This window comes from Myxocyprinus asiaticus, chromosome 25, assembly GCF_019703515.2.
Source record: "Myxocyprinus asiaticus isolate MX2 ecotype Aquarium Trade chromosome 25, UBuf_Myxa_2, whole genome shotgun sequence".
Taxonomy (NCBI): domain Eukaryota; kingdom Metazoa; phylum Chordata; class Actinopteri; order Cypriniformes; family Catostomidae; genus Myxocyprinus; species Myxocyprinus asiaticus.
Window position 1 is genome coordinate 44,024,898 of NC_059368.1, and position 27,063 is coordinate 44,051,960.

At 38.1% G+C, this 27,063-nt stretch overlaps 1 protein-coding gene across 1 annotated transcript in view; it reads right to left on the reverse strand.

The window, feature by feature from the left end:
• Positions 1-27,063, reverse strand: part of si:ch211-241j12.4 (uncharacterized) — a 36,152-nt gene that overhangs the window by 1,144 nt on the left and 7,945 nt on the right. The window contains exons 5-12 of the mRNA XM_051655089.1: positions 23,564-23,686; positions 22,949-23,065; positions 14,675-14,835; positions 8,203-8,349; positions 7,989-8,091; positions 6,143-6,271; positions 5,731-5,916; positions 2,276-2,532 (exon numbers count right to left, since the gene is read on the reverse strand). Of these exons, the coding sequence (XP_051511049.1) occupies positions 2,276-2,532; positions 5,731-5,916; positions 6,143-6,271; positions 7,989-8,091; positions 8,203-8,349; positions 14,675-14,835; positions 22,949-23,065; positions 23,564-23,686 (1,223 nt within the window). The remainder of the gene's footprint in view (positions 1-2,275; positions 2,533-5,730; positions 5,917-6,142; positions 6,272-7,988; positions 8,092-8,202; positions 8,350-14,674; positions 14,836-22,948; positions 23,066-23,563; positions 23,687-27,063) is intronic.

The window sequence follows — 27,063 nt, forward strand, 5'->3', positions numbered from 1 at the left end:
TAGTTAAAAAGTATATAAGTATTGTTTTGTTTCTAAAAATAATCAATCGTTTGGGTTCAGAAGAACTTTTTGTCGACTGGAGTTGTGTGGATTGTGATGCACCCTAAATATGCATTTTGGACTGTCAAAAAAATGGAGTACATTCACTTGCATTGTTTAGAGAAGGAGGCCTGAAACAAAATCCTTAAATTCTGTTTTGATGAAGAAAAACTCTGATACATCTTGGATGGCCTGAGGGTGAGTAAATTATCAGCTAATTTTCATTTTTGGGTGAACAAATACTTTGAGCCACCTTTTTACTGATATTTGCATAAGACTGCTGTACTTCGCCCCCTATTGGCAGTCATGATCAACTTCAATTTGTGAACAATGGATTAGATTCGTTGCAAGGGAGAATTCACTCGCGAATCGCGATGTTGGAGCAGTTAGTTTGAGTCCCATAGATTTAACACTAAAAATGTAAAAGAACGATCTTCTCTGGATCAGAATGTCAGAGACTTGGGGGTTGGCTCACTTGACCTGAATTGCAAGCAGTCATTTAGTGACACCCTGCCAATGTCCTAACAACTACCTAGAACACCATATATTGGCACCAAAACATTGTAGAGAAATTGTAGGGGGTGGGACTTGGGACAGTGTACTGAGGCCCTTGAACGGACATTTGGACAGCAAGTTGCACCACGGCAAGCACCACTCACATTTCCTTTAGAAAATGTACCCATTAATATTATTATTATAGCCAATTAATTCAGCATTTGAGTGTACAAATTCATAGATATGAATTATAAGGGCTTTGCATATGCAGAAATATGACATGTACAAATTTAATAACACTTAAATTACAAAAGACATGTGAAATATTTGCAATATAGATGATAATTTCATCAAGGGCATTTTCCCCCCTTTTCACCCAATTTGGAATGCCCAATTCCCAATGTGCTTTCAAGTCCTTGTCGTCACGTAGTGATTCGCCTCAATCCAGGTGGCGGAGGACGAATCCCAGCTGCCTCCGCGCCCAATGTGACTCCACCCTCCCTAGCAACCGGGCCAATTTGGTTGCTTACGAGACCTGGCTGGAGTCACGCAGCACACCCTTGGATTCGAACTAGTGATCTAGTGAACTCCAGGGGTGGTAGCCAGCATCTTTTGCCACTGAGCTACCCAGGCCCCCGATAATTTCTGATTTAATTCATAATTGTCCAATCTCACAATGTAGCAAGCATTTAGAATAAAGTTTAGGACAAAAACTGTTAATATTTCTCACTTAGGGTTAGTTCATTGCTCATTGTTTTGAATGGAATACATCACATCTGGTCGAGTGATCGCAAACTATCTAGTTGCACAAGTTACAAATATTCCAAAGCATCCAAAGCTCAGATCGGATCAAAACATTCTGCATCCACAAATGGTCGGAACTCCACACAGCTCCTGTGTAACTCTCCACTGGAAATGAATGACTTCTATCATTTGTCAGATGCAGTGGAAACGCAGCTTCACTCCACCCCCTTAGTGAAGGTTCATGCAACAAGGCCCAAAAAGGTCCTCTCACACAAGTACGAATGCAAACGCTTCTAGCGATGTACGAGTTTTGACATTTCAGAATTCTAATTCTCAGTGTTGCCACAGGGTGCATAGTGGACATTAGAGTCTTCTACAGCCAGTTTCCTCTTTAAGGTCAGCTCCTGACATGGCAGAAAAACAGTTTGGTGTAAATCTTGAAAGTTTAAAACGATATGGTTACAGCTGAACAAATTAGGTTTAAATGGCACAGACATTTGATGGTAACTGTATCACCCCATTAAGCATGGAGGTTTGAATCAGCCACAGCAGCACAGCAAGCGCATGTTCAGTGTATTCCAAGTGTATAGTCAGGAGGAGGTCTGGCTCACCCAGCCTAGCCTGGTTTTATCACTGTTTTTTTCCCTCCACTAACAAACATTTAATAATTTTTTTCCTGCATCAGCCACTTTTGGCTTGCTCACTGAAGGCTTGATTTTCTATAAAAACTATTCACTGGGGGCTTTAAGACATTTTAGACTTTGCAGTATGATTTTCTGTAAAGCTGCTTTGAAACTGTATTTTTCTGCACAAGTAAAAATGACTTGACTATTCATCAAGGCTGCATGCTTGCAATGTGTCTGCCAAGCATTCACATCAGCATTTGCATACTTGCATAGACTGTTTCTGGCCTAGTGCACAACAGTAGTCATGACAGCACAGCATATAATAACGTTTACTTTGAAACAAAAAGTGGGCCACAAACTCTTAAAAGTACCTGTGCGACAGTTGTTTGCCAGTATGGTGAAGGTAGGGGTCAGTAATAATATTAGCAAGATGTGCCAGCTTCACCAGCTCTTCCACCTCAGGGCAGGGATTTCTCTTGAGGAAGGTCTCGATGACTTGTCTCCATGAAGGCAGGCCTGTACACATGTCTGGAGAAGAGCTGATCTCACTCGGACACCCACAACTTCCACTCCACAGCAGGTCTTGCAGGAAGTTCTCACATAACACTAGGTTGTACCAGTTCGTGCACTTAAACCAATCAGAATTACAAATTTGTTTGAGAGTGAATCCACAGTTAAACACACATCTGGGTCATAATTCACCACAAAACTGGAGAAATTAGATTTTGGATAAAGAAAATTAAGCATAATTTAGGAGCATTAGCATTTCTTGCAATGACAATTCAGCACATTTCCCCCAGAATTACAAGGAAATAAATCTAATGTGGAAAATTTACCATTTCAAATGGTAAAGAATACATCATGGTCTATGTTCACACCACAGCTATATGTAGATTTTTTGCTTAAATCAGTTTGTGTGTCAAGGTTGTTCGCATGACATTTTAAACATATCACTGGTCTGCTCAGCTGACAAAACTTACCCTGAGCGTTCATTTTCAGGCAGCAAATTCTGGCATATTCATTATAATATGCATAACTATAATTAGCCAATATTTTAACTATCTAAATTTTATCTAAAGTTTTGACTTAAATTACCATTGAAACATCAATTATGTGATGCTCTCCAGATGAAACGCTCTCAAACAGACATCTCAGGGATGTACATGTGCTATCTAGGTAATATTACATACAAGCAAAACTGTATTACATATATGTAGGACAAGTTGTTATTTATCATTTTCAATTTTGCATTGACTTGCATCCATCTGCAATTAAAACCTTTGTGCAAATGACATGTGTAAAAGGCATGGTAACAAATCTACCTCTGTCTGGTAATTTTTCTTGCACCTATTTTACTATGTGTAATCCAAATAGATGGTTGGGTGAGAAACAGATCAATATTGAAGTCCTTTTTATCATAAATTCACCTCTCTGCCCAGTAGGGGGCGATATTCACAAAGAATGTGAATCATAAAACACAAGAAAAATGTGAATGTGGAGACTGACTGAGCAGGGAGGAGAATTTATAGTAAAAAGTAGTCGGTCAGCCGATATTAGCCTCATCAATATATCAGTATCGACATATATTTTACTGATATGTGCAGATATGAAAACTTTTCAGAACATTTAATGCAGAAAACAATGCTTTAGAATTGGTGTCATTACATAGTTTGTCCAGCAGAGCGCGCTCCGACTCCATTGTTTACAGAGCTTACTCTAAATTGACGGCGACTCTGAAGACAGGGCGGAGTTAGGCGGTCTCTTCCCGGTAAGCTGCTAACTAGTTTGTGAAATACATACTGGAAAGTTAATAAACAATGACCCCATCATTTTCCCTTTTCAACATAACTAATATAACGTTAACCCTGTCCCTGACAACCATGTCACTCATGTCTGTTTGCTGTTAGCCAGCTATAGTTTGTCAGTGCAGTAAGTAATGTAACAGATTGAAAGGTAAACAGAGCATCTTTTTGCAGCTCAGCAGACAACAGTGTGGTGGTGGATTGTGTCTGAGTGTTGATTTCACGCTATGTTGTTACCTAGTTGATAAGATGCAATGCTGGGCCATCTTTTACTCTCCGTGACAATGAGCTTATATCTAACTAGCAAATCACGTAGCTACTTTCATTAGCTTCCACTCAGTTGACAAGCAATGTGTAAACATGTATTCACCAAACTGTTTTGTTCAGGATTCACAGTTGGTACCCCCTTCACCTGAACAATTCCAGTCGTTGCATTTATAAAATGTAATATTTAAAAGTCTGGTTTTCCACCGTTGAAAGTTCCCCCTGAACTTGTATAGCAGAATACGGTGTAACACCGCTGCCGCTGTTTCTCTCTCGTCTCGGCGGGTGTAAACGCTTCTTGTTTTACAACCTGCCAATAATTGACTGGCAGTATTAAAATAGTCAGCATTTGACTGATACCAAACTGTACTGATGTTTATTTAGCTATTTATTTTATTTGAATTTATTCTTTATTTTAATGGTCAGCAACTGACTGATACTGAACATACAGTACGGATTTAAGCTATTTATTGTATTTTTATTTATTCTTTATTTTCTCAGTGTTCATTTCTAGAATTTGTTGACAGTGTATAATAATGTCAAATATTCTTTGATAAAAATATTTAAGCAGCCTTCTGAGTACACTTGCATAGTCATATCGGTGCAAAATCGGTGAACAATCCACATAGAAAAGGTCTGTTTTCATTCCAGCTCAAACGAACTACATCGGCCACCATATCGGTAATCGGTGACGTTCCCCCTCTAAAATCGGTATCAGTCTCAAATCCCATATCGGTCGGGCACTAGTAAAAAGGACATAAATACTGATATCTTTTTCACCCACACCTATCATATCTCTTCAGAATGCATGGATTAAACTACCAGAGTCAATATGGATTATTTATGTTGACTGTCTGTGCTTTGAGCTTAAACATTTGGGCACCCATTCACTTGCATTGTATGGACCTACAGAGCTGAAATATTCTTAAATATATTTTCATTTGTGTTCTGCAGATGAAAGAAAGTCATACACATCTGGGATGGCATGAGGGCGAGTAAATGAGAGAATTGTAATTTTTGGGTGAATTATCCCTTTAAGATGCGTTTCAGGTGATCCAATCACATGTGGTCAGTGCTAAATACAGGTCTAAACGGGGTCTAAAATGTTTTGTAATCGGATCACAAAACACACATTAATGTGGTCAAAAATGCATATAACTGCATCACATTTGTGGTGTAAATGGTAATCCGTCCTGTATGCATCTCAGCAGCAACCAGCAAAGCACCACCCCTCACCTGTCAATCAACCGCTGCGCTAAAACAAGAGTTTAAACTTTGTCGGTTACGAGCGGCTTTAAAAGGAAAACAACGTCCGATCGGAAAATTTAAAAAAGCAGATATACTATACACAAAAACTTCATGGATGATCTTTAGTGTGTGTGTTGCTGTTGGGCTTAGATTAAATTTCAGCTGCATCAGGGAGAAACAGTACGCTGTTTTTTTTTTTTTATGCCCTTTCTTTGTCTTTTCTGACTTTGTTGCACTTTAATGTCATACAGTAACACACTGACATAGCGTTTGATGCATCTCACCATGAAATGGAGTTCCTCCCCTCCAATGATGGCCGACAGTGGATTGACTTGCTAGAAAGACTTTGGTCACATACAATGTAGCCATTGCGAGATTTGTACTGAATTTAACGAGTTAATAGTAATGCAGTTTTTACAGCAGAGAAAATCTAACTACGTTAGGAAGCAGTTTTTCTAAATGTACACAAAATATTGACCATAGAAGTTATCCTATGTAGCAAAAGCACATACTCTGTTGCAGGTGTAGTGAAAGTCTGACACAGTTCTCAGAGTCTGATGAGGACGTTGAACAGCAGAACAGAGGTTCTCCTTCAGTCTTTCCAGATCTTCCACCCACTGCTCTCTGGGACGGCTCTCCGTAAATGGAACGGTCTCAGTTAATGTGTGAATGACGTCCTCAGCACGGCGAACCAATGCCTGTTCAGAGACATTCAAGGACATTCGTTCAGTGTCTAACAACAGATTTACTAAGTGTTTTACAGCCTCTCAGAGATACTCATGAAGGACTTCAGCTCGGATCACATAAATCAAATCAGCTTAAGATCCCTGGTCTGAAACGCTGACCAAAGGCATCGGAAGTGGTGGAATCAGATTTAGACCTAGAGGTTCCAGCTTGACTTTATTCTGGAGGACTGTTCCGTACCATTGCATGTGTGTATATGGAAGCCTCAAACTCCAGCCTCAGTGTTTCAGCACCATAAGCATCTTTAGCCACGTGAATCCTGTAGGGCTGCAGCTTCTCTCTGTGAAACTTAACCATCTGCTCTTGTATCTGAAAGAAGAGTCGCAGCTGAAATTAATCATGTGCTGTTCACCTCTAAAACAACAAACATGAGAAACGTGCAATCAAATACATTACTCCGAATAATCAAAATGGGTCATTCCGTGTCGACTCAACCAGAGGTCCCCAGCTCAATTTTGATTTTGATATTTTTTTCTGGTGAAAAATGCATAAATGAAACTGAAAGCCAAAATATTTAAATGCCATGGATGAATATTTACTGGAGTAATGGCAAATTAATTGCCAAAATGACAGTTTTCACCTATGATTTTGGAACAAAACCACAGATCAAAAAAATAACCTTAGAAAGGTGGCAGCATTATTTTATTCATACACAGAGATAGGTAGGTCTGTTCCTAAAATCAGTTGACTTTAGCAATCCTTGTTGCATTATATGCCAATGGTGCAAAAATGACAAAAAGCACAACAAGATACAATTTGTTTCAACATTATTTGTTCTTCAGACATTCCTCTTTAACAGACAAAAAGTATCAGCTTTATACAAAGTAATGAATAATTATAATTCCTTACATTTATATAGCACTTTTCTAGGCACTCAAAGCACTTTACATAGTATAGGGGGAATCTCCTCAACCACCACTAGTGTGCGTGCAGCATCCACCTGGATGCAACGGCAGCCATGGTGCACCAGAACGCCCTCCACACACTAGCTATTGGTGGAGAGGAGAGTGATGTAGCCAATTCAGGAATGGAGATTATTAGGGGGCCATGATAGATAAGGGCCAATGGGGGGAATTTGGCCAGGACACCGGGGTTACACCCCTACTCTTTAGGAGAAGTGTCCTGGGATTTTTAATGACCACAGAGAGTCAGGACCCCTGTTCAACGTCTCATCCGAAAGACGGTGCTTTTTTTACAGTACAGAATCCCCAGCACTACACTGGGGCATTAGGACCCACACAGACCACAAGGTGAGCACCCCCTGCTGGCCTCCCCAATATCACTTCCAGCAGCAACCTTAGTTTTTCCCAGGAGGTCTCCCATCCAGGTACTGGCCAGGTTCAACCCTGCTTAACTTTAGTGGGCAACCAAGCGAGAGCTGCAGGGTGATATGGCTGCTCAGGTGACACACATTTGGTTTTTGACCACTGAAAATGTGTACAAATTTAATTTACTCATGGAGCCACTTTGAGAGTCCTATATCTCTGGGATTGAACTATATAGGGCCTTAAATGACAATACCAACACAAGTATGTTCTGAACTAGAATCTAAAAGGATATTAAGATATGTTTAATAATTCTTGAGTTACAGGCACGCCAACTTTGGAAAAAGAACACGAAGTGCCTTTTTCTATTTTTTTTTTTTTTTTTTTTTTTTTAAACTGTCACCATTGGCATATAATGCAACAAGGATTGCTAAAGTCAACTGATTTTACTAATAGACCTATCCATCTCTGTGTAAAAATAATGATGCTACCATCTTTCTAAAGTCAATCCCCCCATAATGACTTCCTTCCACAAAAGAATGATTACTCAAATATTGATCCATGGCATTTAATATTTTGGCTTTCATCACCATTTATGTTAGTCTTTCTTCACAAAAAAATATTAACTAAATGAAACAAAGTTTCCGAAATTGTTGATTTGACACTGAATGACTTAAATGTGTGGTTACCGATGCAAAAACTTCAAGACTACAGCAGAAATATTTGGAGTAAACATTTATAGTGCTCCTTTTCCTCCTAACCTGTTGCGCTTCTCTTTGTAGATGAAGGATCTGTGATTGAAGGCGAGCTTTGAAAAAGGTCTGTTGCCACAGCAGCTCCACTTTCTCCACCGCTGCAGTAATCCTGCAAAAGACAAACACAAAAAGCCTGTGCGTTTATATTTGTACACATTTTTACAGGGAGACAAATGTTCTTGAAGTCTCTCAAACACTGAGGGGTTCTATCTGTGCATACCGGTTATAATTGTGGAGCATCTCCAGTGTGGTGTGCGTGAAGAGGACCGTTCCAGCCATTGCGTGAAAGCATGGATAATTTTCTGGGAAACGCAGTTTCTCCAATAAACACTCACAGCGCTTCAGCAAGTCATCCAAACAAAGATCCCTGAACACACACACACACACACCTCTTTTAGAGCACTGAACACACTGATGTAAATTAAACATGCAGAAACTGAAATATCTGCTATAAAAAGTAATCAAACATTGATTTCAACGCTTCAGAATCTAATCCTGATACACAAACACGTTGAAAGTGTGTTTAGAGAAAATGACGTTTCTTCACCTTTGTGCAGCAAAAGTAAGTTTCTCTGAGAAAAGCCCAGAAAGATTAGTGAATGGTATGTACTGCTGGACATTTAAAACCTCGTCACAATGCCAACAGCATAAGCAAAAAAAAAAAGCTGACAAATAAGGTGATAAATTAAAAATCTAGTTTAAAACACATCAAGTTCGTATAAATGTAATCTGAGTCCATGTTGGTTTCACAATTAAAAAAACATTTGTTTTTATAGCATTCACAAAAATTATGACTTTAATAGCTTTTACTTGGTTACACCACTTGACATTTTTTAAAGTACTTTCCTTGCTCCTTGAATACATATGTATGCAACTTCATTTATTTAAAAAAAAAAAAACTAACATTTTTAAAAAGTGAAACATTTCACAAATATCATGATTATCAAGAAGTTTTCTCAGGGTTATACCACATGACCTGAACAAAATGTGCCTTTTCATAAAAATGTCAAAATATTAATGATATTAAGCCTTTTTTTCCTTCACAAAGTCATTTTTTTTTGTAACAGAATGGCGACCTAAATATTAGTTACTCCACATGACTTTGATTTGGTGGACAAATGTTTTTAAAATATTAATCATATTATAAAATAGTTGTTTCACTGCTTAAAAAAAATAAAACCGATTATTCTGAACTACTCTATACTAATTGTTTTCAAGAATTTCCACTTTTAATGAGACTTTGGTCCAGAGACAGTAAAAACAAAATCAAAGGTGCGGGAAAGGGGGTGCTGAAGCACCCCCTAGTGAGCAAGAGTGCAAAAAAGTATCAACGAGATTTCATATTTTTCACTGTATTTATGCAGTATAATAAAATTTTCACTTTCAGTACAGTTGAAATCAGAAGTTTACATACATCAACTCAGTTTTTCACAATTCCTGACATTTAATCGTAGAAAACATTCCCCGTCTTAGGTCAGTTAGGATCAATACTTGATTTTAAGAATGTGAAATGTCAGAATAATAGTAGAGAGAATTATTTTAGTTTTTATTTCTTTCATCACATTCCCAGTGGGTCAGAAGTTTGCATACACTTTGTTAGTCTTCAGTAGCATTGCCTTTAAATCGTTTAACTTGGGTCAAATGTTTTGGGTAGCCTTCTACAAGCTTCTCACAATAAGTTGCTGGAATTTTGGTCCATTCCTCCAGACAGAACTGGTGTAACTGAGTCAGGTTTGTAGGCCTCCTTGATCGCACATGCTTTTTCAGTTCTGCCCACAAAGTTTCTATCAGATTGAGGTCAGAGCTTTGTGATGGCCACTCCAATACCTTGATTTTGTTGTCCTTAAGCCATTTTGCCACAACTTTGGAGGTATGATTGGGGTCATTGTCCATTTGGCGACCGAGCTTTAACTTCCTGGCGGATGTCTTGAGATGTTGCTTCAATATATCCACATAATTTTCCTTCCTCATGATGCCATCTATTTTGTGAAGTGCACCAGTCCCTCCTGCAGCAAAGCACTCCCACAACATGATGTTGCCACCTCCATGCTTCACGGTTGGGATGGTGTTCTTCAGCTTGCTAGCTGCACCCTTTTTCCTCCAAACATAACGATGGTCATTATGGCCAAACAGTTCAATTTTTGTTTCATCAGACCAGAGGACATTTCTCCACAAAGTAAGATCTTTGTCCCTATGTGCACTTGCAAACTGTAGTCTGGCTTTATTATTGCGGTTTTGGAGCAGTGGCTTCTTCCTTGCTGAGCAGCCTTTCAAGTTATGTCGATATAGGACTCATTTTACTGTGGATATAGATACTTGTCTACCCGTTTCCTTCAGCATCTTCACAAGGTCCTTTGCTGTTGTTCTTGGATTGATTTGCACTTTTCGCACCAAACAACGTTCATCTTTAGGAGACAGAATGCATGTCGTTCCTGAGTGGTATGATGGCTGCGTGGTCCCATGGGGTTTATACTTGTGTACTATTGTTTGTAAAGGTGAACGTGGTACCTTCAGCCATTTGGAAACTGCTCCTAAGAATGAACCAGACTTGTGGAGGTCCACAATTTTTTTTGAGGTCTTGGCTGATTTCTTTTGATTTTCCCATGATGTCAAGAAGAGGCACCGAGTTTGAAGGTAGGCCTTAAAATACATCCACAGGTACACCTCCTACCAGATTCTAATTGGCTAATTTTTAACTGGTATTGTGAGTCAATTAAAAGTGAAACAATCTGTCTAAACAATTGTTGGAAAAATTACTCGTGTCATGCACAAAGTAGATGTCCTAAACGACTAACCAAAACTATAGTTTGCTAATATTAAATCTATGGAGTGGTTAAAAAATGAGTTGAAATGACTTCAACCCAAGTGCATGTACACTTCTGACTTCAACTGTATATTGGTCATTTGTTAAAAATCACATCCCGTTTCAGAGAGCTTTGTCATGCTTTTGGGCAGGGCTCTGCCGGACTAAAGAGCCGTTGTGATGGATACTACTGAACTTTTTATTCTCCCTTTTTCCCCCCCGTTTATTTGCACACAAAAAAAAAAAAAAAAAAAAAAAGAAAAAAGTGATTAACAATGAAACCGTAATTTGACAAATTATGATTGTGTTATTGTATCATTACTGATGTTTAATAAATATTGTAGTGCAATATTACAGTTTATGAATAAAAACAGATTAATCCTCAATCTTAAGCTTTTTTTCTTCAGAAGAGTGTTGTGCTTTACTTGTGTATGCATCCTTTGAAATTATAATACGTTACAAAAAAAATACAAAATAAACAAAAATAAAGTACAGGCTAGAACTTTCTTTCGTCACCCTGCGGATGGCGCTAAAACCTCAGCTGAGCAACGGGCTGTCTTGTTTATGTGAATCACTTGTGTTGTTGTATTCCTCACTTATTATTCCCTGTACAAATCGCTGGATGTAAATGTAGTTGAAACACTTTGCACACAATGGGACAGCAGTGCTCGGCTGTTCTGCAAGCTTCATATCGTATGTATTTAAACTTACTGAAGCTCATTTTTACTTGGCTACGAAGTAAAATGATCCAGCAAAGACTCACATGTTGGATTAATGAAAATACACAAGGAAAATCAATCACACCTTGGATACTGAAAATCTCATGAAGATCTTTATTAGCAACACCTGAGCGCAAGGCCACATTTGGGGTCTTCAAGTAACAGGTAAGACATTTCTTAATAGCTTAATATTTTAGCATATGGGTTCATTTTAATAGCCATTTTGTCTGAATAATTATATTGTTTAGGGATGCACCGATCCGATACCTGGATCGGTATCAGCTCCGATACTGAAGCTTTTAGATGGATCGGGTATCGGTCCGACGAGCCCTATCCAAATCCGATACTGTGTGTTAGTCATGTTAGTTACTGTCAAGCTCCAAAAATGACATAAAAGAACCATAAAAACACCATTAAAGCAGTTCATATGACTCGTGCATTTTATTCAAAGCCACTTGAAGACGTGCGATAACTCTGAATCACAAAAGGCTGTGTTTCATAAGTAAATATATAGTATGCGCAGTGCCAGCGTGTTAGTGAATGGTGCTGCTCTGTTGACACAAACTCATACACAGGCTGGTGATGCACTCGCAGCTATTTTTAGCCTTCACAGCGGTGCGCAATATTTGAGCGCTACTCAAGAACAGCATCTCAGATGTAGATGGTCAATAGTTCTGTTCACTTATAATATGCATTTAGAGCGGCACCAGAGGTGCATTTTACCAGAATTTGAATAAGCGAATTAAACTACTGTGAACTTGCCTACAAACAGACACATACAAGACTTCCTGGAGAGTTTAGAATATCAAAATAAAAGCATGATGGTTTAAAAAGTGCACAATTTAAATATATTACTGTTGTATTAAAGTCAATAATGATAATAATAATAATAATAATATTATTAATAACAATTTATCATCATCATCATCATCATCATTAGTATTTGTTTACAATTTATAACAATATTCAAGTTCAATGGCTTCCAAAAATTAACTGTGAAAAGTGGACTGATGTCTTACAACTAAATTGAACAAAAAGAGAGATCTGAATCCTTTAAAGTCCAGATGCAAGTTGAAACTTTTTTTGGGGAAAAAAGGCAAAAATAAAAGCACTGGTTTCTTTTCTACTGAAGACTGGAATTACTGTTAATTTTGCTGCTACATTATCCAGTGTACTAGTTTATAATAAAGTGTTTCTTAATAAGCTATACATTTATATTGAAATGTGTAGTTAGAGGTTTGTTTTTCTTTATATATTAAAGAGTACTTCCAAATAGTTCCACACAATAATGTAAAGATTCTAAACTGATTATGCAAAACACTTGGGATCAGTATTGGCTGATACTGAGATTTCCGATATCTGAAGAGAATGTGGTATCTGTGCATCCCTAATTGTGTTTTATAGTTATTTCTCATTTCACACTGATACGACAACAGTTTTGAACGTGATAGAATAACTAATGCTGGTGAAAACGTTCCATTTGCATTTTGTGTGTGTGTGTGTAATATATATATATATATATATATATGTGTGGTGACAGACATGATCCCCAGGGAGACATGTGGTTCTCTGATGCCCTCGTTGCACGTGCATGTATATATAGTCTGCCTAAACTGCAGCACCCTTTGTCAAATTTGCTCGCACACCTATGCTCTGGACGGTTACACAACATGACATTTCTTACCTTAAGCCCTGAAAAAAAGAAACTGAAAACATGTTCGTCATAGAAGGGGTGTATTCAAGTAACTGTTGTTTGTGAATTAGGGCTGCAACAACAAATAGATAAAATCAATAATGGAAATAGACAAATTTAATTATCGATTAGTTGGATATATGCCGCGAGCATGGAGAAGCTCCGTCAGTGACGTCACTTTACAGCCCAGTGAAAATGCTGCATTATGAAACTTGTTTGAAATACAATGGAGACAAGTTTCAGCGCACGAGAGCACTTTATAAACGAATCAAAGATCATAAGCATACTGTATAATGTGGAGTGGTTGCTGCATCAGGTGTGTTGACAGACTGATTAGATGTTTCTCTACAGCGCATCACTAACATTTTACTGCTATTTTCTGTTTTATAATGTATACATGTTATGAATTCAAAATCAGACGCGTATCTGCGTGCTTCACAAAATGGATTCTCTTTACTGCAAGCGAGTCTGTTAAACTTTGAGTAAGCGAGCTTGCACATCCGCATCAAACCAATCGCAATGGAGAAAGAGCAATAATTTTTAGTAAACTGTGCAACATCATACCACGCTTTCAGTTTCAATGTAATCAGTTGTGCAGCTGGTCATGTTTTTAAATGTGTTTTGGTTTCTCCTCTTCATGTAAGCACATGTAATACAGTGAGCACCGGGATGAGACTTAAGCGCAAGTAAATTTGCCCAGCATGATGACTGTACTGTATAAACTGTAGTAAATTCTATGTAAACTGTAGAATTAATGCTGAATATACTGCATAATAATACTAAGGGTCCTGATATTCAATAGTCCTCCTGCTAATGCCAAATGTAGTGTCTGATTTCACAAGTAAATTTATACTATGACAAACATTTTTACTGGATAAACATACACATTTTTAAAAGAATAGTTTAGAAACATGTAATCAGTGACCATACTATTTTAAAACCTACAATATTAATTTAAAATACTTCAAATGTACATAATCAGAGACTGTGTACAAGTATATGTATCTAACATAATTATGTATTTTTCAGCTGGGCAGAATTATTATTTCTATTCTGGTGTCACCATTGCCCTGTGCCAGTCCCAGTCCATCCCATCCCTGCTTAATCATTTTACTCTTTAATGAACAGTAATTTAAGTTTTACAAGGGACTGTTTTGCAAATGTTCTGAAAGTAATAATAATAAGTTCAAACTTTTCATGATTCAGGCTTTGTTCAAAGTTTTGTGAGTATAGAATCGTGAATTCAGTACCGTAAATCGAACCAAATCCTTACGCCCTTTATCATATTTTAATAAAATACAGGAAATACATTGATATCCAATTAATCGATTAATCTAAAAAGAATACGATTAATTGACTATGAACATCACCATTAGTTGCAGCCCTAGTGTGAAATGTGAACAAACAAACCTCCTCAGCTGCTCAAATCAGGCCTCAAACAAAACTAAGTAAGACCAAACAGAACAAAAACAGTTACCTCCTGAGCTGCTGGAATCGGGCCTCATTCACGGAGCAGAACTCCTGCAACCGCTCAAAGTCTGCAGGTACAGGTAGTTTTGAGAGCAACTGCAGAGTTGAGATACAGGACGGCAGTCTATTCACCACTGACAGGAACTCCTGCACAAATCCATCAATCTCCTGTAGTACAAACAAATGAGACTTCTGAATTAACGTACAAAACAACCAGCATCAGAACAAATGTACTTCGTCTCCCTGCACAGTAGGCTGTAAACACTAGAGGTTGACCGATGGTGGATTTTGCAGATACCGATAACTAAGGTGATGAAAAGCCCAATAACTGATTAATCGTCTATTTTCACATTTGATTTTAAAAACTAATTTTAGTCTCTCTTTACTATAACAGGCACAGACAGAGGCTACAATAGTCCAAAAATGAATAAAATCCCAGATGCAGTTTATTTTTATCCAATATCCTAATAATAACCAGAAAAAAAAATAATGACTTTTAACTATAAAAAAAGACTTGGCTAATGATGACCCGAGCTAATGAACAGCTCACAGTTCAGACACACTCCAAATTTTCTAAACAGATTAAGGTGATGTAGAGTGCAGAGTATGAGGGAATAATACAGAAATGCAAAATATGTAAATACAGAAACAGTGCTGTCGTGACGTGAAATAAAGCGGAGCCGTACATGGCGTTCCGAACGTCTAAAAAGGTAACACCCCAGCAATATATCTTTAATGCATCCTTTAAAGTTCAAATAAGTGGTTTGTGTAAATAAGCACAAACTCCAAATTTGGCATTTCTCCATGCGGTCAGAGCTGCTTATGAACTTCTCCCAGTTGATACACCATCTTGCGTGGAGATGCTCATCCCACACATGCACTTGCTGCAGCTAGATTATAACGTGATGGCTCGTGACGTAGTGAATCATAATGTGTCACGGTGTGTATCTTATGAAAAAAAATAATTTAATAGCCAATACACAGCTCTATTAAGAATTGTTTGTTTTTGAGAGTTAAAGATGGATCAAATTTAAGTGTACAAAAAGGTGAGTGTATTCTTAGCTCATTTATACAATGCAAAAAAAATTGGTTTTAGGATTATTCTTTTTTGGTTTGTTTCCCAATATAAATATCTAAAACTACTTTAGAAGCTACACTGCAGAAGAAAAATGTTACAGAATGTTGAATACAATTAAAATATCTAAAGATCTTTAAGATACATTTGCCCGAGAAGCAACATACTGTACAAGATACAGTATTTAGACTTGCTTTCAGAGAATGTGGGGAAACACTGTTCAAGATACAGGATTTTGAGAGACTGTGGTGGGTGGACCTCAGCCCCTCTAGGGGACATTTTGTACATTTGAAAGTTAAATGCATTAATCTGGTGCACTCTGAGAGCAAAATTAAGAGGCTAAATCTCGAAGAACTTTGTGCTCTTGTAAACAATTTTGTGCTCTAGTAATAATCAAACACATTGGTTGTATAGATATGAATGGTGCTGACATGCCAAAGAAGTCTCACCCACAAAGCATATTGTGAGATTAGTGCAGTTCACAAATGGTCAAAATCGATTAGCGCATAAATTTAAGCCAGGGCTCGACATTAAGCATTGTCATGTGCTTGTCCTCCAGACAAGTAAATTGGTCAGAGTAAAAAAAACAAAAAAAAAAACAAAAAAAAAAAAAAAAAAGTTACTTGTCTGGAGAGAAAGAGACTAAGTTACATGCTCAAGTAACATGTTGTATATTTTTGTAAAATTATGACCGATGCCCAACCTAATAGTGTCCTATGCAATCAACTCTGCACTGGGTAGGGGAGGAGGCTATTGTCATATGATAATTATTTTATGTTTCGTATGGTAAAGGAATGAAATAAAGAAAAGCCTCCATCACCATCATTTACAGCAGGGGTGCTCACACAATGGAATGAGATCTTTTTCATGTTATTGCAACAAGATCTACCATGTACAATAAAGGCTATACATAATCACAATTCCACAATCTCAGTGGTCTGTAGTGAAATGGGACGATTCTCAATACCAACTTCAAAAACACAAACTAATTGTTAATTAACAGAATGAGCTGTGTCAAGTATGCTTACACATACAAGGAATTTGTCTTGGTGACAGGAGCTTCCAGTACTCAACACAAAAACAGCAACAAGACTTAAATTAAAATTGAATAAAAAATAAGAAATATTGAAAAGAAAAAAGTATATATAGAATACACAATAGAACACACGCACACGTCATGCGAGGACAAGCACATGACAAAAAAAGTTTGCATACCCTGGCAGAAATTGTGAAATTTTGGCATTGATTTTGAAAATATGACTGATCATGCAAAAAAAAAAAAAAAAAACCGTCTTATTTAATGATAGTGATCATATGAAGCCATTTATTATCACATAGTTGTTTGGCTCCTTTTTAAATCATAATGATAACAGAAATCACCCAAATGGCCCTGATCAAAAGTTTACATACCCTTGAATGTTTGGCCTTGTTACAGACATACAAGGTGACACACACATGTTTAAATGGCAATTAAAAGGTTAATTTCCCACACCTGTGGCTTTTTAAATTGCAATTAGTGTCTGTGTATAAATAGTCAATGAGTTTGTTAGCTCTCACGTGGATGCACTGAGCAGGCTAGATACTGAGCCATGGGGAGCAGAAAAGAACTGTCAAAAGACCTGCATAACAAGGTAATGGAACTTTATAAAGATGGAAAGGATATAAAAAGATATCCAAAGCCTTGAAAATGCCAGTCAGTACTGTTTAATCACTTAAGAAGTGGAAAATTCGGGGATCTCTTGATACCAAGCCAAGGTCAGGTAGACCAAGAAAGATTTCAGCCACAACTGCCAGAAGAATTGTTCGGGATACAAAGAAAAACCCACAGGTAACCTCAGGAGAAATACAGGCTGCTCTGGAAAAAGATGGTGTGGTTTTCAAGGAGCACAATACTTGTTGACCCCTCTCCAAACATCGCGCTTATGGTTGTGACTATAAAGCTCTATTTTGGTCTCGTCACTCCAAATTACAGTGTACCAGAAGCTGTGAGGCGTGTCAAGGTGTTGTCGGGCATATTGTAACCGGGCTTTTTTGTGGCATTGGCTTCTTTCTGGCAACTCGACCATGCAGCTCGTTTTTGATCAAGTATCGTCATATTATGCTCCTTGAAACAACCACACCGTCTTTTTCCAGAGCAGTCTATTTTTTCTCCTGAGGTTACCTGTGGGTTTTTGCCATTTGGGTGATTTCTGTTATCATGATTTTAAAAAGGAGCCAAACAACTATGTGATAATAAATGGCTTCATATGATCACTATCCTTTTTTTTTTTTTTTTCTTTTTTTGCATGATCAGTCATTTTCAAAATCAATGCCAAAACTTGACAATTTCTGCCAGGGCACAACTGAATATGCGCGCACACACAGACACATACACACACGTAGTGGAAATCTAAATACAAATCGGTTATATACAGTGCAAGGGAATGTAATGGCAGAAGAGGTTGGATGTGTTGGATAATATAAAAAGACTAAGCTGTGTACTGCACATTAATTATTGCTCAAAGGGGCAGTTTTAACTGTTCATGAGATGGATAACCTGGGGGGAAAAAAAAAACTGTTCCTGTGCCTGACGGTTCTGGTGCTCAGAGCTCTGAAGCATCGGCCAGAAGGCAACAGTTCAAAAAGGTAGTGTGCAGGGTGAGTGGGGTCCAGAGTGATTTTTCCAGCCTTTTTCCTCACTCTGGAAGTGTATAGTTCTTGAAGGGAGGGCAGGGGGCAACCATTAATCCTCTTAGCAGTCCGAACTGTCCTTTGTAGTCTTCTGATGTCTGATTTCGTAGCTGAACCAAACCAGACAGTTATTGAAGTGCAGAGGACAGACTCAATGACTGCTGAGTAAAACTGTATCAGCAGCGCCTGTGGCAGGTTGAATTTCCTCAGCTGGCGAAGGAAGTACAACCTCTGCTGGGCCTTTTTTTGCAATGGAGTCAATGTGGGTCTCCCACTTCAGATCCTGTGAGATGGTAGTGCCCAGGAACCTGAATGACTCCACTGCTGCCACAGTGCTGTTTAGAATGGTGAGGGGGGTCAGTGTTGGAGTGTTCCTCCTAAAGTCCACAATGATCTCTACAGTTGAGCGTGTTCAGCTCAAGGTTGTTTTGACTGCACCAGACAGCCAGCCGTTCAATCTCCCTTCTGTATACAGACTCATCGTCATCTCGGATGAGGCTGATGACAGTGGTGTCGTCTGCAAACTTCAGGAGCTTGACAGAGGGGTCCTTGGCGATGCAGTCATTGGTGTAGAGGGAGAAGAGTAGTGGGGAGAGCACACATCCATGGGGGGGCACCAGTGCTGATTGTACAGGTGCTGGAAGTACAAGCTGCTACCTGTCTGTCAGAAAGCTGGTAATCCACTGACAGACAGATGTGGGAAGAGAGAGTTGGTGCAATTTAGTCTGGAGAATAGCTGGGATGATGGTGTTGAAAGCCGAACTGAAGTCCACAAAAAGAATGGAAGAATGGTTTCAAGTTCTTAATTATTCAAGTCTATTATTTTATTACTGACTGTTTACTAAATTAAAAGCAATGAATAGAAATAGAACAAAAAATTCAAATTAAGAAAATTCAGTGCTTTAACAGCTTTAAAAGTTAGTAAACTTTCATTCTGAATTGCAACAAAACTACTACTGGTCTTCACTGTATGATTATAATACATTAATACTTTTTAAAGGTTCTAAAGTTACTCAGTCAAGTGTTTTCTCATTTTCTCGTTACGTTTGATTATGACACACTAGACAGCAGCAGGTCTATTAGCTTACATTTATATTTACAATTCTGACATTAATACAAATCCATTTTTTCTCCGCTGTTTAAGTTCACTTTAAACGTCACTGTGTTTACATGAAATGTATTTGACCATTCAGGCACGCATTAGTGTGAGCATTTTCGGAACACGCGCATGTTCAGCACACATACACTGCCTGTCAATCAAACAGGGTGCAGATGCTTTGCCGAAGCAAGGGCACAAAACACAAAGTTAGAGATCTTATGTTATTATGAGAAGCATAAAACATTTTCGGTTCATTATGAAACTGTGTGGCGGCCCGCCACAGTCTAGGTAATTAATGGTAAACACTGTTCAATACAAATATATTTTGTCTTTACTGCACTGGCAGAATTACGAGTGAAAAAAAAAAATACAAAATACACTTCTAGGCCTATTCAAGATACATTCTGAAAGCAAGTCTAATTATCTTCCGTTTCTTCTTATAAGGAATTTTAGATACATTTTAAATGGAAAACAAGACAAAAACCACTTGATAATAGGATTTTTTTGCAGTGATTTTTTTAAATGAATTAAACAAAAATCCAAGTATTTTTCCCCTTTAATTCAGTGAATGTCATTTAGAGGTATTTTTAAAAGATGATTTTGTCCACTTTAATGTTAGTAAACACGTTTAATACAACCTTTTAAGTCAGGGCACAAGCTGAATAGTCGGTTAAAAGCTAAAAGCTAATGATTAATCGTTGCAAAAATTGCCCAAATAGTCAAATAATTGTTCTAATAATCGTTAGATTAGTTGATTATCAAAAGAATCGTTACTTGCAGCCCTACACACAACCCCTCACCCACCCACACACGTTATATTACCGTATTTTCCGGAAATAAAGTCGCACCTGACTATAAGTTGCAGCGGGTCAAAATCCCGGGAGGACCCAGGAGCAGCCACCTGTACGGTGTTCATTTTAGGACATTCTCAGACCTCAGTGTCAGTTCTCAGACATCAGACAGAACAGCAGCATGCCTCAGGTCTCAGGAAAAACACTGTCATGTCTAAAGTCTCGTACATTAAGGCATCAGACTAAACTGCCTCAGACAAAGCAGTCTTGGAAAAAGAATGTCATTAAGTTTGAGCAAAACACAATTTTACGCTTTGTGTAGTCTGCAGACACAGGTGACATATTTCTGTATTATTGTAATATACAAATGTAGAGTTATATTATTGTAAATGTTCTCATGTCTTTTGTTAGAAGGGCTGTGATTGGTTATTTGTTTCTCTGGAACTACACAACGCCTAAGGGAGAGCTTAATTTTGCTGTTTGGCTACACTGAATTCTTTTGATTCCATCTGGAGTAAATTCTAGAGACTGTTGTGTGTGAAAATCCCAGGAGATCAGCAGTTACAGAAATACTCAAACCAGCCCATCTGGCACCAACAATCATGCCAAGGTCAAAATCACTGTTCTCACATTTTTTCCCCATTCTGATGGTTGATGTGAACTTTAACTGAAGCTCCTGACCTGTATCTGCATGATTTTAGGCACTGCAGCCACACGATTGGGTGATTAGATAATCGCATGGATGATTGTTGGTGCCAGATGGGCTGGTTTGAGTATTTCTGTAACTGCTGATCTCCTGGGATTTTCACACAACAGTCTCTAGAATTTACTCAGAATAGTGCCAAAAACAAAAAACATCCAGTGAGCAGCAGTTCTGTAGATGGAAATGCCTTTTTGATGAGAGGACAGAGAATGGCCAGACTGGTTCAAACTGACAAAGTCTACGGTAACTCATAACTGCTCTGTACAATTGTGGTGAGAAGAATATCTCTGAATGCTATTCTGAGATGTGGTTGGTGCTGTTTTGGCGGCACGAGGGGACCTAGACAATATTAGGCAGATGGTTTTAATGTTGTGGCTGATCGGTGTATATTCTGGAAAATACGGTGTATATGACATGACATTTTCAGGACACTCGAGTACATTTTACCCCCAATTCTCATTACCAGATTGTAATATAGTGTTACAGTAAGAAGATTAATCATTAAAACAATGGGAATAGTAAAAGTAAAACATCCAGATGAATAACAGTATGAGAATAAGAGTAAATTAAGTGTAAAACGTGCATAATAGTCACGAAAATTACAATGTAAAAAGTCTTTGTTGCCCTAAAAATAGGCTTCATTTTCTAAATGCAAAATACAATGTTATTCATCTTTTGATTTTAGAGTATAAAAGGAACAAGATGTTTTGACAGGTTTGGTGAAGTGTTCATTCAGCCTAGTGTCAGTTACAAACATCAACAACTTTTGTCAATGGATAATAAAAAAAATTCTAATGTGTCCAGTAAATTAAGTGAATATTGAATAACATACAATTGTGGAAATTAAATCAACACATATGTATGGCAAATATATCAGCCATCCTGTCCTTAAGTCAAACACTAAAAAGAACCCTTCAAGTTTCTATAGGCTTGTGGGTCACATACAGCTCGAATATCTCCTCTCAGCAGCTCTCAGTCCCTGAGCACTGGAACTAGTGCTTAAAGCGTCACAAGAACACATCAGAAAGAGGCAGAAAAAAAAAAAAAAAAAATAAAAAAAAATAAATCAGCCGCATGTGACGGTGAGGGACAAGTACACGAGTGAAAGAGCATGTGCTCCTTTCATTTGCTAATGATCTCTAGCGCTCTGAAGCTTCTCCAGGGAGGCACACAATAGAGATGTGTGCTCATTAATACACTCACCACACAACACACACAGAACAAGACACATTCATCATTTAATCACTCTCATGATGCTCCAAACCCTTTGCAAAAAGATTTTCTTCTGAATATTAGTCCCAGTCACCATTCAATGCCTCTTTTCTGTGCATGGAAAGTGAATGGTGACTGAGACTGAACATTCAGCTAAACATTTGTTCCACAGATGACAGTCAGAGGGTTTTGAAGCAACATAATTGTGAGTAAACTGACAGTATTTTCATTTTTGTGTAAACTATCCCTTTAAAAACAGCAGTCATCTTTGAAATAATGTGAATAGATAAACTCAGTGATCCTGTTATGGAAGTCTGTTCACTCAAGTTACAGCTGATCATAAGACCTTGTTGTGTTCGGAGTTTATCTATCTTGCACAAACACAAGGAATCAGACATCACTAATGCAAGCTCTTACGTGAATGCACACAAACACTTTACTCCATTATGCAATGTGTGCATGCGGGTGCATGTGAGGTTTGTGTGTTCAGATTTGAATAGCGGGTCTAAAGGTGGAAGAGAGATGGCATCATAGGATTCAACTTCAGGCTTGCATTGATGTAATTCCACATGGTGCTACAGCTCCACTCAGACACTCAATCCTCACACACACACACACACACACACACACGTATACAGTATATGCAATTGAATATTTAAACGCATGACAGCGTGCTAGTATTATTGCTCAATGATAAACACACACACACACACACACACACACACACCAACCTTAATGAAGGCAACCCAGCTCGTATGGCAGTACGTGAGGTATCCTCCCAAACTAGATGTTAACTGGCTTTTGTCGATGTAGTTGGAAAGTTCAAAAATGTCTTTGAGGAAAACATGCTGTAAAACACGAGAACACAGTCATTCAAGTTTTACATTAAAAAGGAATGTTCCATATCAATACAATTTAAGCTCTACTTTGAGACACATCTTCTGGCTATACTTTAAAACTGTGCCAGGTCTGTCAGAAATTAACCTGGGCTTGGAAAAAAAATAAATAAATAAAAAAAATAGATGACACCAAAAGTGACCAATATGCCCCCGATATTTAAGAAGTCTATATAAATTGCTAAATAAAAAATACAAAAAAGCCCCTGTAGTGAATTCCTTCCAGTCCTTTTATCTGCTCTCTTATAAATTTCACAAATATATATTCTCAGTCAGAGTGTTGAATGTGTTGCTAATATAAAGTTAAATTATTTTCTTCTATAGGTAATGGCCATAAATATCCAGATCAATCATTTATTTAAATGAACTGACTCAATTTGAAAATGTATATTTGAAGTCTGATAATTCAGCCACTAACTGAGATTACACATTTACACCTGATGAACTCACTTTGAAGAGGATGGGTCTGCGCTGTTTGGAGCCATTGGGTGTCAGAAGTTTCCCCAGCTGCTTTAAAACATCTTTCTTCTTTGGTTGAACGATATACACTGAATGGATGATCCTCCTGCAGAACTACACCAGAAGGGTGTTAAAACAGCCAATGGGTTGTCAGACACATTACAGCCTGCACAACTTAAGTGAGAAAAAAAAAAAACATGAGAACCAACCGAAACTACATGTATGCTGATACTTCACAATTTGAAAAACTAAAGTGACCCTACAAAACCTTTAACATTACCGCTCAATCTGGTATAGGAGATCATATATGTAGTGTACGCCTTTATTAAAAAAAAAAAAAAAAAAAAAAAAAAAAAAAAAGTTTATATTGTGGTAGAGAACTTGTGCACACAAATACGTACAAATATTAGCGAATGATACCGAATGGGATTATGAAATGCAGAGTAAGTGTTTCATGACCCTGCCTGGAGAACAGCGAGCAGCATTATTAGATGTGACTGACAGCAGGCATGTGATTTCTCTCAATCTCTGCACTCACTCTCACATTTTAACCTCATAAGGACAAAACAAGAGCTTTTCACTCTTACACCAGACATTTACAGAACATTAAAAGGAAAAGTTCGGTCATGTCCTCTCACTCGTGTCATTTAAACCCTGTATTTTCTTTCTTCAATGAAACAAAAAGGAGATGTTGGGTACAATGTCCGAGCTTCTGTCTATACAACAAACGTATATAGTGATTTATAATGCCAGTGCCAAGCTCCAGTAATGGAAAAAAAAAAAATAATAAAAAAGCAGCACTGTAGCGCTGTTTATTCAAAGCCTTCTTCAGCCGTTCGCTAGTTGTGTGTAAAGACTTGAAATTTGAGTCATTCATTGATAATTGTCCCCTCCACCAAAAGCTTTTCTTCATTTCACAGTCAGTTACATGACTCACGAGAGCCAATTGTGTGGTGCAAATTTCAAATTAAATTCAAAAACTTTTGATACTTTGTGCTTTTTTTTTTTGCTTTTTGGAGCACATTCCACTTTTGTTTAAATGGAAAAAGCAGCACTAACATTTTACCTAATGTTTCACTTGTGTTATGTGGAAGGAAATACAGGGTCGGAACGACATGATTAATTATAATAATTTTCATTTTTGATTGAACGATCAGCAAAGGAAATCATACAGTGTGGAAAGAGAAAAATGGCTGTAGGTTTGGACTGAACAGGGCTGCGTTTCAATGCTTTCGGGAAACACAGCCCAGCACAATATTAACTTCTATCCAAGACATTATCCCAAATTAGGGCTGCAACGAATGATTATTTTGATAACTAATCTAACGATTATTAGAATGATTATTCGACTAATCTGTGATTGCAACGATTAGTCATTAGCTCTTAACCGATTATTCAGCTTGTGCCCCAACTTAAAAAGTTGTATTAAATGTGCTTGCTAACAATACAGAGGACAAAATCATCTTTTAAAAATACCTCTAAATGACATTCACTGAATTAAAGGGAAAAACTACTAAGTTTAATTCTGTAAAGAAATTCACTGCAAAAAATCCTATTGTTATCAAGTGTGTCTTGTTTTCCATTCAAAATGGTCTAAAAATCCTTAAAACAAGATATATTTACTTGAAGCAACATACAAGATATTTAGACTAAGAATTTAAGATACAGTGTACTTTGTATAGAAGTGTATTTTTTCCACTTGGTTTTACTTCTGCGAGTGCAGTAAAGACATACTTTTATTCAAGATCTATTCTCTAAAAACAAGTCTAAATATCTTATATGCTGCTTCTCAGGTGAATGCATTTTTTTTAATTTTTTTTTTAGGATTCAGATATTTTAAAATATTTGTATTTTTAATATTATATTCAACATTCTCAGAACAATTTTTTCTTCGGCAGCACAGCTGCTAAAGAAAATGTACTTTTTTTTTTTTTTAAAGGAGTTTTAGATATTTATATTGAAAAACAAAAACAAATCAAAAACATTTTGTTGCAGTGTATAATGGGGCGAGGACTAACTCACACCTTTGTTCACTTCAATCCATCTTTAACAAAAAAAAATTCTCCCAATCTGGAATGCCCAATTCCCAATGTGCTCCAATGTGCATGTGCTGGCGTAGTGACGCAGCGGAGGGCGAATCTCATCCGAGACAGTCAACCCGTGCATCTCATCACGTGGCTTGTTGAGCACGTTACCGCGGAGATATAGCGCGTGGAGACTTCACGCTATTCTCCGCGGCATCCACGCACAAATCACCATGCTCCCCACCGAGAGCAAACCACATTACAGTGCATCTGGAAAGTATTCACAGCGCTTCACTTTTTCCACATTTTATAATACAGCCTTATTCCAAAATGGATTAAATTCATTTTCCTCAATTCTACAAACAATACCCCATAATGACAACATGAAAGTAGTTTGTTTGAAATCTTTGCAATTTTATTAAAAATAAAAAATATCACAAGTATTCACAGCCTTTACCATGACACTCAAAATTGAGCTCAGGTGCATCCTGTTTCCACTGATCATCCTTGAGATGTTTCTACAACTTGATGGGAGTCCACCTGTGGTAAATTCAGTTGATTGGACATGATTTGGAAAGGCACACACCTGTCTATATAAGGTCCCACAGTTAACAGTGCATGTCAGAGCACAAACCAAGCCATGAAGTCCAAGGAATTGCCTGTAGACCTCCGAGACAGGATTGTATCGAGGCACAGATCTGGGGAAGGGTACAGACAAATTTCTGCAGCACCGAAGGTCCCAATGAGCACAGTGGCCTCCATCATCCGTAAACGGAAGAAGTTTGGAACCACCAGGACTCTTCCTAGAGCTGGCCGCCCAGCCAAACTGAGCAATCGGGGGAGAAGGGCCTTAGTCAGGGAGGTGACCAAGAACCCGATGGTCACTCTGACAGAGCTCCAGCGTTTCTCTGTGGAGAGAGGAGAACCTTCCAGAAGAACAACCATCTCTGCAGCACTCCACCAATCAGGCCTGTATGGTAGAGTGGCCAGACAGAAGCCACTCCTCAGTAAAAGGCACATGACAGCCCGCCTGGAGTTTGCCAAAAGGCACCTGAAGGACTCTCAGACCATGAGAAACAAAGATTGAACTCTTTGGCCTGAATCGCAAGCGTCATGTCTGGAGGAAACCAGGCACCACTCATCACCTGGCCAATACCATCCCTACAGTGAAGCATGGTGGTGGCAGCATCATGCTGTGGGGATGTTTTTCAGCGGCAGGAACTGGGAGACTAGTCAGGATCGAGGGAAAGATGAAAGCAGCAATGTACAGAGACATCCTTGATGAAAACCTGCTCCAGAGCGCTCTGGACCTCAGACTGGGGCGAAGGTTCATCTTCCAACAGGACAACGACCCTAAGCACACAGCCAAGATAACAAAGGAGTGGCTCCGGGACAACTCTGTGAATGTCCTTGAGTGGCCCAGCCAGAGCCCAGACTTGAACCCGATTGAACATCTCTGGAGAGATC